The sequence below is a fragment of the Episyrphus balteatus genome, chromosome 3 (genome assembly GCF_945859705.1).
Source record: "Episyrphus balteatus chromosome 3, idEpiBalt1.1, whole genome shotgun sequence".
Classification (NCBI taxonomy): domain Eukaryota; kingdom Metazoa; phylum Arthropoda; class Insecta; order Diptera; family Syrphidae; genus Episyrphus; species Episyrphus balteatus.
This window is the reverse complement of record NC_079136.1, coordinates 129,063,066-129,077,488: the sequence shown is the minus strand read 5'-3', so window position 1 is coordinate 129,077,488 and position 14,423 is coordinate 129,063,066. Positions and strand designations below refer to the sequence as shown.

Below are 14,423 nucleotides of genomic sequence, written 5' to 3'. Positions count from 1 at the left end.
ACCAAAAGTTTCTTGCAGGTCGGGTTACTGAATTTTTTGCAATCGAAATATTTTTTTTTTTTTTATATATATTTTTTTTTTTTTTCTTAAATTCGGAAGCAGATATTTTCGGATCAATGTCTCCAAACAAGTTTTGGTTTAAAGATATGAGTTCAGAATGAATAGGCCTATCCATTTATTTAAAAAAATTATACAATGTAATTGAATTTTTTTTCACTCGATTAATTTGGAGAAAATTTTTAAAAATGCATTTTTTCGACGGGGGTTCCCTTTTTTTTTTTTTTTTGGTTAGAAGAAAAAAAGTTTAATTTTCTAGCATTAAAAACGCTGAAAATGTGCTTAGATTTTAATAAGATGAAGCCAAGTGTATGGTGGTCGGGTAAAGAAGTTTTTTATTAAAATCATCGTAGTTAAAAACCTGGAATTATTATTATAAAGATTGCTAAGCTCTTCAAAGTAAAAATGCTTTTTAAAACAATAAAGTTATTTTTAATCAAAAGTAAAAAAGTCGTTATCTATACATCTAATTTAAAATTAATTTTGATAAATAATTTTCACAACATGAATATATCCATTACGATAGAATATACTCTCTATGTCATTGGATTGCCAATTTCGAAGCGGTCTCATATCTCTGTAAGGATTTTGTTGTTTCCCAATAATTTCCTGTAACCGATAAAGATTGTCCTTCCTATCCTCGACCACTTTTTCCAAAGCTCTCAAGTCACTATCAGCCTCCAAACTTGTATATGATGTAAACAAAATTGGTACATCAGGTAGATCAATCAATTGTTGAAGTCCCTTATACCAAGATTCACTTGGCCCATCTGTTCGTGGATTTTCCGAAAATCCACAGTTGAAACATACAATCATATCCGGTTTCAAGTCATTTTTACTCATTTCCAAATACATTTCAATTGTTCCCTGAAAGAATTTTCTTAAAAGTGTTCTTCCATTATCGAGTATTGTAGTTGTTTCATTATTATGTTTATTTGGAATTTCAGGGCCAATAAATATGACATTTAAATGAGAGATATCAGGAAAGCAGACAAAGAAGAACTCTGTGTGAAGCGGAGTAAACCAGATATCATCTGATTTCGATCCAGCTATAAACAAAGTGAATTCCCGACCGAATTTCTGATAGTTTTTCAAATATTCTGCTACATACGAAATGGTTGCTATGCAAGAGAAATCCGATGCAAACGAGAATTTCTGATACTCAACAAGACTCTCGCTTGGATCGGAAACCAAGTCAATGCCAAACATGTGAGCCATTGTCTTTGACAAATCAGATTTAAAAAGTTTACATTTTCTCTTCAATTTTAGATTAAAAATCAAATTCGAATCAATTTTAAACTTACAATAGTGTAATTTGAGTTGAAGACATTCTGTCTGATGAATTGGAGCATAGTCTTCTTCATGCAATGGACAACAATAGCTTACAGCATTACATTTTTTGCATTGGTACAAATTATTGTATTTAGTTGAAAAGCATACACAGCACATAACAGGGAATGATGTGAGTTCTTCTTCATGGTAATCAAGTGGTCGCTTGAGGAGCGTTACAAGTTTGTATTTAATTTTAACTGTAACTTCGCTAAGGTCAATTTTTGTTCGTATTGGTCCAGCAATTGCAAATAAATGATTGATTTTGTGTTCGGCTAGTAAAGTGCCAACGGCTTGGCAGAATCTTTTGTGAATGGGCCAATCGAGTTTTTGATGGGCTGTGGAGCAGTAGAGAACTAATTTACAACCGAGACATTTTAATAGTTTTACTGGGTTAACGGTTTCAGTTGTAGCGGGTGTTGGGCAAATCAAACAGGGATTGCAACAAGTGGGTAGAAATAGATTGTGTTGTATGTCGCTGTTAGAATTTTAATTGGTTTTTATTTAAATTAACAATTGTTTGTAGCATTTATATTTTCTTACCTCATTTTACAAATAATTTTCGAAGGAAAACGAAAAAAAATTATTAAAAAGAAAAGAGGAGACCAAACGTTTGTTTTCGGGGGACAGCAATGATTAGAACAGAAGGCAAAAGTAGAATGCACAAATATTATTTCGCCGTATTAAAATGCTGCCAGGTCTTATTTTTTCTTTCTCTCAAAAATATTTGGTAAATTCAAAAACTTAGGATCTGTTTACACCACGGATCAGCAGTTAACATATTCTAAAATGTGAGGATTTAGCTCTAGTTCAAGGTCCGTATTTATTAAATCAGAGTTAACTCACAGCTTATTCAAAAAAAGGTAACTTTAATTTAAGCGGGGAATCATCTTATGTTTATGTGGAAACACTTAAATATAAAAAAGAACTGGCAGCTCACTAGGCGAGTGCCTTACCATCGTGCTATCTCACTATTGGAATTAAGTATGATAAACTGCAACTAAACCTAAAGTGTTACTATAATTATAAATGTTTTATTTTTTGTTGACTTTTTAAGAAGAAAATTCACTTTAAAATAAGATGAAGTTCACATAAAACTTCTTTAAAATAAGATGAAGTTCACATTAAACTAAACTGAGTTCAAGTGGAATCACTTTATTATAAGCGGATATACCCTCTTATTTTAAGGTGGTGAAATTTAATGTGCTCATTATCTTATTTTATGGTGCCTTTTTTATCTCCATGCACGTTTCACCGATTTCGGCGGATAAGTAGTATTTGAAATATGTTTTAATAAGGTATAACGACAGTGGCCTTTTTATACAAAAAGAAAAAGAGTGAACTTTTTCAAACCAAAGTACAAATATTTAATTCGTGGTTTAGCAACCTTTAAATTCTCAAATTGGTGGTAAAGCTGAGGTTTAGCCCTCGTTCAAGGTCCATTAATTTTAAAATAACCAAATTCATGCTTGAACCAAAACTAAACCACAGCTATTCCGCCGAAATCGGCAAGTTTGAACAATAATTGGCCCTGAATAAAGCCCAAAGATCCAAATCCGCTACTGTCACAAACATTTTTATTGTAAAATTTTGGCAGCACATTTGTCCCACTATGGGCACGTTCAAACACCTATCGGATAGGCTATCTGGGATACCCGTATCTGGAATATCTTTTTGAACAAAGAGGTATCCAGATAGCTTGCCCAAGCAGCTACTAAAAAAATATTTAAATATTGAGAAGAGGAAACTTTTTCTTTTGAGCAAATTACATTTTTTTTTATTGTTGAATAGTACTTGCACAATCGCTTTGACTTTATTTCTTGCAATTTTTTTTTATTTTGAAGCTGAATAATAGCCTGAAAAGTAATCAAAATAAAAAAAAAGCCAAATGTATATCAGCTGATCACTCGGAAATTCTGGGATACCTTCAGATTATTTTTTGACAGAAAATGGTTCGTTTCCTTGCTAATTTTTAACATTGTTTACAACAACAAAAAGCTATCCGATAGCTTTATAGGGGGGTTCACATTGACTAACTTACCGGACAGACCAGCCACCATTTGGTCTGATCTGATGCTGATTTGATAATGTGAACACCCATCCGACTGCCTGTCCGGTTTGCCGGATGGTTTTCAAAAAATTTTGATTTTTTGACTGTCGAACGGACATGTTAAGGCCCCAGCCCATAGAATCCGTTGCGTCCGTTCCGTCGAAGTTTTTGACTGACAGCTCGATAAAATACACACGTTCTTATGGGAAGCGACCCATAAGCGACGGATCGGACGGAGACGGACGGTTTCGACGGAAGAAGTTGCCCAACTTTCTACTTTTTCATCCGTCGTATGGTTTGACATTGGTTGTCAACAATAGATCTGTTCATTTTTCTGTTTGAGAGTGCACACCGGGGAATTTTAGAACTAAATGAACTGCGTTCTTTTCTTCTCCGCTTTTATGAGTTGTGAAATTTCAGTATTCATTAGTGAATTAATTGTAATAAAAGTAACATTTAATGATGTATCTTATAAATTATATCAATTAAATACTCAAATTCTGTTGTAGAGTTCAATTTTACTATGCCAAAGTCATATCTACAAATGATAATCTGTTATTAAAAATTGTTTTTAACTGAAGAGCAAGTACCTACATGAAATCTAGTCGCGCATTTTATTTTATAAAAAAAAAAGAACAACAATAATAGTTAAAAATTTCTTGCATCAGAACTTCCTTAGTGCACATTCAGCGATAAAATATCGAACACACCTCGGAATTTGAAGTGAGCTGTCAAAAAGCAATCCGTCGTACGACGTATTCTATGGGTCACCCCTTTCTGTCCCAAACTTCAACTTCAACGGATTGATTGACGGAACGGACGCAACGGATTCTATGGGCTGGGGCCTTTAGTCAATTGAACGACATGTCTGTCCGGCAGACAGTAATAATCCATTCTCTTGAATTTGAGAGCAGAATAGGCGAAAGATACATTAAAAATAAGATGAAAAAAGGGGTTTGATGAAAATTGTCTGATGAGTGTGAACGAAAAATATAATTCAGCCATCAGGCCAAATGACAATCGGTCTGTCCGGTAAATTGGTCAATGTGAACCATGGTATAAAAAGACAAGGTATGATCATTAGAGCCGCCATCTTACAAAATGGGGTAATAAGGTTTTGACGTCTGGCATTTGGCAAAGTCAAAAGCAACAACAATTTCCAAGACAAATTTGTTTACAACAACAATTTCAATTTGCTGGGCTGTCAAAACACTAAGTAGCCATCTTTTTTTCTTTCATTTGACAGTTCTCGATACTGAGTTTTTTCTAATGATCATACCTTCTTTTTTTATACCATGAATGTGAACCCCCCTTATGTTAGCTCTTTGAACGTGCCCTATGACAGCTGTCATTCCGCTCAGCTGTTTTTCTTATGACATATCCTATAACTTTCCTGAAATACCACGATTTTTGCGTTGTTGTGATAAACTTTTAAATAATTTCCAAATAAATCATGTTACGATATTTAATTAAAAATTTTCAAAAAACTCTAATATTAACAAAGTCAATTCCCACTGAGTCCAATCCACAATTCACAAATTTATTTTTGCGTACTTTAACAACAAACCTAACAACCACCACACAAAACGAAGAACCAACAACTTCTTCCACCACCACAGCCACCACACAAAACCCTCTGGACACCGATGAATACATTGTTCCATATCCAGCCGACAGAGAATCACGTCGAAAAAACAATATTTATGTTTTGGGAGCGTTACGTAAGAAATTCCACCTTTCCGAGGCAGATATCGAAAAAGTTCTATCCGATGAAGCGGTTCAATTGAGTTATAGGGAAAAATTTCTTACCACATCTCTAGAAATATTGATAAACTATGGAATTGTTAAACAAACATTTCTAGAATGTCCATGGCTTATTACAATGCAACCAAGTAAGAATTTGCAATAATTTTTCCAAAATGCAGCTAATTTTTTGTTCCATTTTTTAGAACGCCTTGAAGTGAAACTTCAAGAACTAGAAACTATGAAACTTCGTGACATCAACGACTTTGCACCTCTCCTTCGATTGAATGCGACTCGTTTTAAAAGGCTAATGATATCACTTAAGCGTGAATCAAAGTATATTCCTCACGGCAATCGAATTTACTATATTAGCGACAAATTGAACTTGCCTGCATTCACAGTTGCCAAATATTTGTCGAAACGTTTATTTATTCTTGAAATGCCTTTTGATACATTGGACAAAAACCTTCACCATATGCTCAATTATAATGTTTCTCCATGGAATATAATTCGTGATCTTTGGGCTTTTCGTTATACACCGAAATCTGTTGAGAATCGACTTGAACGTGCAAAGCTTGCAAAAAAAGACAAGATTATGCCTTGGATGGTACGATGTCCAGAAAATATTTTACAAAGGTTTGATATTATATTTTTAATTATTCTAATGCAAACAACATGAAACTTAATCCTGCTAAGTCTTTAGCCATGTTTTGCTCTAGAGATGAGTAAAATCAAAATTTTGAAAAAAAAATGGAAAAAAAAATTTCAAACTATAATTTTTTTAAACATTTTATGTAATTAAGTTCTAATTTAGTTTTCAAAATTCGATGCTCTAATTTATTTCTAAACAAAACCAGAAAATCGGACACAAAAATATTTTCGAGAAATTAACAGAAAACCACAACTACTTTTTTCTAAAAAACCTCTTTATTTTCTGTTTTTACGTGGTTGATAAATTAATTTATGAAACATTAACCATTCGTCAATTATTTTTTAAACATTCAGACTTAAATAAGGATACAATAAAGTTACAAAAAGTAGCATCGCCAACACTGATGTTGCTAAAAGTAAAAAAAATTATAATTTCTGCAAAAGTAAAAAATTCTTTTTGAACATTTATCTTTGTTTGATACCTTAAAACTTAATATTTTTTCTTGAAAAAAATCAAGGTGGTAATATTTGAGGTGGTAATAAGTTGAGCTTTTTAATACTTTTTATTTTGAGGAATTATATTGATATATGCAGAAGTTACACCTTCTGCTTGATTTTTTTTCTATATAAAAAACAAAGTTTTAGTTTTTACTCCATAGTTTGATTTAATCTCAATCCAAAATAGAATTAAAAAAAATTAAATTTTTAGTACGAGTAAGAAACAATCACAAAACAAATAGGTCTAACTTAAACAACGACCAAAATTATCGCTTTTTATACTCTCTAAATTACAATTGTTCAAATTTAGAAAATATAAGCCTTGTTTATTAACTAAATTATAAAATTTATTTCATTCAATTATCTTTACAAATGCCAAAGTTATCTACCAATTTATGAACGTTGAGCCGTTCATGTGATGGTCCCACCCCCTGTTAAGAGAAAATTGTCTTTGCACAACACTAACTAATAATAAAACTATTATTTATTTATTTATTTTTTTTTTAGTTTATTTATTTTTCTATGACACTTTGTTTCAAATTTAATTAAATTGTTTTTAATTTAACTAAATTATATTTTTAGCCAATGTAATAATATAAGTAATGGCTCAATGGCTTAATTTTTTTTTTTGTTAATAACAGTAAAATAGTTATTTGATATATAGATGCTCTTAAAGATTCATATCTTAATGTGTCAATGTTATTGTTTTGAAATAAAGAAAATGAAATGAAAAAATATAGTATTAAATTCCTTTTTAGTATAAATCTTGATAATTTTTTTTGTGTTAAGATCTTTTCAGTTATCGATTGACGAGGATAAAATACTCGAAGGCAAAGATTCAGCAGTTGCATATGTAGCTGAGAGATTAGGATTTTCAGTACCTGTGACCCAAGCTATTATGAACAAGCATCCGGCTGTTCTTAAAGTTCGAGTTCCAAAAGTAATATAATAATTCTTTATTTCTTGAACTTCACTCAATATAATTAATATAATTGATTTTAGATAAAAGAAGTTTTGGACTATCTTCTTGATGAGGAAGGCTTCACCCGTCACGAAGTTGCCCAAGTTCCTCGTATCCTATGTCATAGTTTGGACACTACCAAAGAACGTATTGCAGAATTGAAATCAGTTGGCTGTCGAATGAGTTCTTTGGTTATTGTTTGTAAGAGCAAACGTGAATATGCCAAGTTTCTTAATAAGTGGATAGATATAAGAGATAAAATCGAACTTCGAAAAGAACTTGAAAATAAAAATTGATTTTTTGAGAACGAACATACATCGTCATTTTCTTTCTTTTATTTGAAAAAAATAATAAATCACAAAACACTGAACTAAAAGTAATACAAAAAAAAAATTAAAATAGGGTTGAAGGAGTATTGAGTTAGAAAAATAGGTTTGCTAGAGATCTTTAAGCTACCGAAACATCTTTTTTGACTTTCCCCACCCAGAAGGTGCCACCATTCTTAACAACTGTGGCATGGAATGTCACTGGTCCTTTGTGGCCTTCTGGTGCTTGCCATTTGATTTTAAGTGACTTGATGGGTGCCTTAAGTTTTTTATGAGTCAAAGTGTTCTATAAGAAAGAAAAAAACATATTAAAAAAAGTATCCTCATCAAATTCAAACAGTTTTTTAACTTACATCAGCTCCAGAGCAGTTGATTGTCTGAGACTGACTGTCAGGTTTGAAAGCACCAATTGGTTTGTTATCAGCAGAATGTGCTTGAATAGCCCATCCAAGGAATTCATCACCAGATAAGGTTAGGTCAATTTGTTGTCCAGCTTTCACCGATGAGCCACCGGAGAGTGAGTAAGGTGGTGAGCTAGATTGTGCGCCAACACCATGTTCAGGTACTAGACCATTTTTACAGACTGCAACTGGTGCACCAGCTGAGTTTGACCAAACTGGTGCAACTAAGGCAGCAACGACAACAATTAAGTAAAACATGCTGAAAGAACAAACAAAAATTAATTATGTGTTTAAATTATCCGTTTAAAAAATTATATGTAATTAGCTCGCCTTCAACTTTTGCCTGACTTCACTTAACAAAACAGTCAGTTTATGAGTAACATAAACGTTGTAATTTATTTTTAAATGTCATTGTAGTCTTTAAATGATAGATAGCCATTAGTAGTATGAATTAATTATAAAAGACAGTTGGTACAGGTGTTTTATAAAACATAATTCTATTAGAACTGGTTTTTGTTTTCCGATAATGTCGTGACTTGTCCCGATTTATATCAATTTCATGATCAATTTAATTAGAAACTAGTTTCAACTTATGTCGTTAAGAAGTCAAAGACTTTTTAAGTATCGGAAACGAATAATTTATGAAAAATAATTTGTAATTTTGAATAAAATTAATTATTTAGCATTATAGTTATTCTAAGTACCTACTAAAGAACGAAATTGACCTCAAGCCCACTTAGAAGTTAAAATTATTTATAACAAAAAAGGTCACGAAGATAGAAATATTTTAAATACTGTAAAGGTAACGTTAATGTTTTTTGAAATTTCACTTCAAAGTTTTCCCGGTTAAAGGCTGATTTATGAAAGAACATCTTTCTTAAATGTGGTCTTATAAAATATAATATTAAAAATTACAAAAACAACATGGGAAATAATTGGACAGATATCTTTCAATGGCTTAGATTTTTATCTTCATCATGTTTTAATGAGAAGATCCTTTGAAAAACTTTAAAAATATTCCTAACTAAAATAAACGCCATTTGATAAAGTCTACACCTTCTTGGAATAAGGCAATAGAACAGGCGGCTGCGCAAAAGGTTAATTATTGTTAGTCAACAGATGACTAGTCTTATCTTTGTATGTAAAAAAAAATTAACATTATTATGCAAATTTTATGAGAAAAACCTCCAAAGACCGCTAAATCAATCGTGCATAAAATGTCTGTTGTGAAAATTTAAAAGTGTGCCTTCGGTCTACTCCAAGGCCAACCATCATCAGACATGCACCTTAATTTTCACTCTCAACACAGTTGCTTGTGTCTGCCAATTAATTAGCATTGCAATTAATTTAATCAAAAGAAAGAAAAAAAAATACTTTAGTCATTCCTTGACCAAAAAGATATCTCTACAAAAGCCCCTAATAGTCGTTTTGAATTCAAACCGGAAAGCAAATTTTTTTCCAATTTTCAAACTCCATAAACAAGGTTTTCATAAATAATTACTGTTCTAACAACAATCTCTGTGACAGAAGTTGCAAAGTACCTAGTAGGTAGATATGTGTTATTTATGTTTAAATAAAAAGCATAACAAAAAACAAATATCATTATATCCAACATTTGAATCGCTGTTGGTTTCAAGGCTTTCAAGTTATGCCTTTTAAATATTTTTTTTTCTATTTGTCGAGATGTAGATGTACGACGTACATACAAGTTGGCTGGATTGCGTGCTTAAAAGTACTCGTGAACCTGGAAACCCTGAAACACTGACAAAGACTGACTTTATCCGTCGCCAAACTCTACCAAACTAAACCAGCTACTCTATGTAGGTCGTGTTTTGTGCAGACTCAGATAGAGTATAGAGTGAAGTTGTTGAAAAAAAGTATGGATTTTAGCCAAACTTGTACCAACTTATTTTTTTTTTTTTGTAGCTACATATAAAGATTGTAAGTGGTAGGTGGATTGAAATATTGACAAAAAAAAAGTTGTATTGTTCAAGTTTTTTTTGTCACAATCCAAACATTAATTATAAAAATAAATGCCTACAAAAAAACAACAAAAATCAGAAAAGCACCATCAGGCTAAGCTTATGGTAAAAAGATTTGAATTTGAAGATTTAAAGGAACGGCTCTAGCTCTATAGTGAGTGAATACATCAACCTAACTAGTGTGATGGAATAATGTACCATTGTTGAATTTTTTTTAACTGAAAACCTGATTTAGAGATTATAAACTATTGATGGCTATGGTTTTACGATTGAATGTTTATTTATATTTGTTTTGATTTGAATGATTAGTTCGTGGATTATAAAAAAAAAACCTTATGTTATGTGTTATGGTTAACCTATAGTTTTTTCGAGGATAAATGTTTATCAAAAACTAATAATTTGCAAATAGAAAACTTGTTGAGTTCGATGTTTTGTTAATTGATTAAAATTGTATGACCTTTTTTGAAACAATATTAAAAAAGCTAACGATGACTAATGAGGTAATAGAATCAGAGGCTTCACAGTAATTAAAAATAATAAGGCAATAAACAATAATTGTTATTTATAAATTTAGTAAATGTGATCAGTAGATTTTGTTTTAAAAACCAAATTTGATTAACCGATCAACGAGTGTATAAATGCTTTAGTATTGGTAAGGCATATATTATATTTCCGCCTTTCTCATGCTATCGACAAAAGAGGTATAGTTAAGAAAAGTTCTAATTATTATCACACATTGGGTTATATGCATACAAAATAGTAAATGCTTTTACTTGACAAATTGTAAAATATGAACGTTTTTTTATTCTCATTTTAGACATACCAAACCCAGTTCATACTTATTAATTTCATATTGCTAGTATTTACTATTTTTTATGCATACGGGCCATTATTGCAGTATTTAATTTAATTTTGAAAACACATTTCTAAACTGATTCTTCGAAACAGACATGTTGTAAATTTCAATCTAATTAAATTTCAATCTAATTTGCGTATGAAATGTCAATTTTAATCTTATAACAATAGTTCGTAGAAACTAGAAATACAAAAAGAAGAAATCTTATACACTCATGCCCAAATTTAGCAAATCCTATTTATTCTACAGGAAAAACTTATCTGTATTTTAAATCTTTTCTCAAATGAGACTTGAATGAGCTTAAATTCAAGGGATGGAATGAATTGTCTGTGTAAAAGGCTTGTGGAAAGTTTTGCTGAAGTCTGTCTGTCACCTTCTAGAGGTGGTTTATAACTATTCCTGGAGTGGAATCTGTGTTGATACCCAGATATACTCGAACCGCATATGCGGAGTCAATCAGCGCCAGATTGACGGGATTGTGTTTTATATCTAATAAGACTTAAACGAACACCAGTCCTTCTCTAAAAATCAAGTGCTTCTTATGCTGATAAAAACAGAAACGTGCCTAGAAAAATTCAGGTGACAAAACGAAAAATGTTCTGTTTAAAATATATATTTGTTAAACATTATCATATTTATACAAAGAGAAAATTTTCTTTTTTTAAATTATCAGACAAAAAAAAACAAAAGAAAGATGTTCTGGTCACTGTGGTGTATGAGTAACATTTTTTTTTTTAGAAAAACTTTTAAAATTTATATTTGTAATTTATACAAAGAGAAAAATTTCCTTTTTTAAATTATCAGACAAAAAATAACCTTGAAGATATTAAAGGACGAAGTTCTTAGACAAATCATAGGTGAAGACCAATTAGTCAATTTAAATATCTAAAATCACTGCACAATAGTTTAACTTATAGTCTTTTAGTCTATTAACTCAATGCAAAATTAAATTTTATTTTTTTTTTACTTTTCACTATTAACTATGTAATTTTATTAATTTTTGAAATTTCTATGTGAATATTACACTAAAATGTCAAAAGTAACACGCAATTATATCTTATTTTATTCACAGTTAAATATTTTGTGTAAAAGAGCATCTCTTTGTGTTTATATGACTCTTTACACCTCATAGGCTAATATCACATCTTCATCACTATTATAGATAAAAGTATACTTATCACACAAAATTTAATTATTTAACTACATAATACCTTTTTTTATTTATTTTTGTTTTTTAATGTTCTTATTTCAAGCGACAAAGTTAAAATGTTGAAATAAACTCCTTTGTACCGGGTTTTTATAAACACCTCGTTCGTAAACACACCTTCTACACCTACAGACTAAAAAAGCTTTTAAGCATAATATGATCATAAGTTTGTGTGTAAAGAAGCTTTGTTTGAGCCGGTGGAGTAGATTAACATGATAAAATAAAAGTTTATACAAATAAATGCCAACTGTTAATGTAGCTTGACAAGAACTGTAGTTGTTGCGAGAAATCTTTTGTGTAATTGAAAATATGAATTAACCCAAATTATAATTTAATAAATTATAAAAAAAAGATATCTTGCTGTGTAGTGTATGCGCAAAGATCTTGTAAATTATTTGATACCAAATTATGTCTTAAGAAAAATAATATGAACGTAATAAATTTTATGATCGATTTGGCGTAGATACGTTATACATATTGGTAGTTTATAAATTTTTTGATTTGTAGCCAAACTTAAGTTTGTAATATTAGGAATTGATATGGTAGAAAAGTGGTATTTTAATATTTGACTCAAAGATATTCTAACAGATCAGAGTTGAAAATAATAAAATCAAAAGCACAACATAGCATTTGGGATGAAGCATCTGGATTTGATCTTCGACTTTGGACAAACCATTTGCGAAAATTTTAATTTTTGATTTGGGCTTTTATTATTTTTAACGTGGGGTATAATAAAATCATAATTGATCACGAGTATTTACTTACTTATTCACTTACTTATAGAAAGCAAAATGGTAGTGAATTAAAAGTTGAACCTGTTCCGATTAGATTTTTTTTTTGTAAATTTTTTTATTTGATCCCGTATAACAATTTTACAACTTTAGAGTATGTTATTCTTATTACATAGAAGGCGAAAAGCGAACAAAATTTTCGGAAGCTTTTCGGTTGGGAGTTCAATTCCCGAACATATCCCTTGGGAATTTTCATTCATTCAGAATAGGCCTGAATATGATTTTTTTTTTGTTTATTAAGGGGGGAAATCCCTCTGGAAATTTTTATTTTTGCATTAATTTTTTTTTGCCTTATAAATTCATTTATCAACCGAAGAAACTATTTTCAGTGGTCTAAGCCTTAAATGAAGCCTCAAATGCCCCAAGATAGTCCCGAAACCCATGCCCATTCAACCTACCTCAGTACGAAAACGAAAACTTTAAACGCTTTTTCCTCAAAACGCGCTTATTTCCGCGCAGTGCAACGTAACTCAAAAACTAATGAAGCTATCGACTTGAAATAAATTGCAAATTACTCTTTAAATTATTGACCATTGCATGAACTTAAAAGTTCAACAAAATTTTTACAATAAATATTTTTTTAACAATTTGTTTATAAAAAAACATTGTGTTTTTTCGTTTTTTTGGTCTCTAATTTTTATTTTACACTTTTTTTTACTAAATTTAGGTTCATGCAATGCGTATAAATATATTTTATTGGAAACAAATTTCTTTTTTGATTATAAATAATTTTCTGGACCTGGACATTGCACGGCGCAAACTCGAGGCGTCAACTTTAAAGAGCTGTAGAGCCACCATTTTGTTTTTTTTTGTACTTCAAAAAAATTGTATCAATACTTTATAATGTCAATAATATCACATACTTTCCCAAATTTCAATAAATGCTTTCAGTTTTCCAAAAAAAAATATTGAAAAAGCTGTCGTCCCGAGGGATTTCCCCCCTTAAGTGCGAAAACTATTTTTTTTAACGAATCACTTCCTATGGAAAAACATTTAATAGTAAAAAGTTTTTAAAATTCTGAACCACAATAAGGCGTAAAAGTATTTGTACCCATATTGTATACTTAAATTGTTAAATTTTGTATTAAAGTCTAAAAAATTAATTGATCGATTTGAAGGACGGGGTTCGAAATGTGTAGAAGCTCATAACAATAAAATATATTAACTGCAATGCTAGTTCAACTTGTTGTACATTTTTTTTATTTTAGACATTATCATTAAATTAGTTACTTATGTTAACTGAATACTAAGAAAAATACCCAAAATTTATAAACAAAAATATCTATTAAAATATTAACCATGTGGTTTGAATTATCTAATGGATTGTTATATCCATTAAATGGTTGATTTGTTTGGATAGTTCTTTAAATTAGATGTAAGAGATGTGAAGTTCTTGCAAATCCAGGAATTATCTTGGATGCAAATCTTTTCCCCTGCAACTTCATTTTTGTTTAAAAAAATTTTGTCTATATTTCGGTGCTTTCATTTCCATTTTCACAATTTTTGATTTCTCAAAAATAAAATATTTTTGAAAAACAAAAACTTTGAAAATTTAAATTTGTTAACGACTT

At 30.5% G+C, this 14,423-nt stretch overlaps 3 protein-coding genes across 4 annotated transcripts; 1 reads left to right on the top strand and 2 right to left on the bottom strand.

The window, feature by feature from the left end:
• Nucleotides 1-435: 435 nt before the first annotated feature.
• On the bottom strand, nucleotides 436-2,061 carry LOC129916808 (uncharacterized). Its single transcript, XM_055996956.1, has 2 exons — nucleotides 1,930-2,061; nucleotides 436-1,864 (listed from the first exon to the last, which is right to left on the bottom strand). Exons 1-2 carry the CDS (start codon nucleotides 1,932-1,934, stop codon nucleotides 535-537), a joined length of 1,335 nt encoding a protein of 444 aa, XP_055852931.1. The 5' UTR covers nucleotides 1,935-2,061; the 3' UTR covers nucleotides 436-534.
• Nucleotides 2,062-4,803: 2,742 nt separating this feature from the next.
• Nucleotides 4,804-7,600, top strand: LOC129913730 (transcription termination factor, mitochondrial). Its single transcript, XM_055992543.1, has 4 exons — nucleotides 4,804-5,328; nucleotides 5,386-5,815; nucleotides 7,118-7,268; nucleotides 7,331-7,600. Exons 1-4 carry the CDS (start codon nucleotides 4,890-4,892, stop codon nucleotides 7,583-7,585), a joined length of 1,275 nt encoding a protein of 424 aa, XP_055848518.1. The 5' UTR covers nucleotides 4,804-4,889; the 3' UTR covers nucleotides 7,586-7,600.
• Nucleotides 7,582-12,890, bottom strand: LOC129913740 (defense protein l(2)34Fc). 2 transcript variants are annotated; one of them, XM_055992561.1, is made up of 3 exons: nucleotides 12,827-12,890; nucleotides 7,969-8,275; nucleotides 7,582-7,901 (listed from the first exon to the last, which is right to left on the bottom strand). In XM_055992561.1, the coding sequence occupies exons 2-3, from the start codon at nucleotides 8,272-8,274 to the stop codon at nucleotides 7,737-7,739; spliced, it is 471 nt and encodes a 156-aa protein (XP_055848536.1). In that variant the 5' UTR covers nucleotide 8,275; nucleotides 12,827-12,890; the 3' UTR covers nucleotides 7,582-7,736. The 2 variants fall into 2 exon arrangements, with proteins under 2 accessions (XP_055848536.1, XP_055848535.1); XM_055992560.1 differs by lacking the exon at nucleotides 12,827-12,890 and adding an exon at nucleotides 12,066-12,197.
• Nucleotides 12,891-14,423: the final 1,533 nt, after the last annotated feature.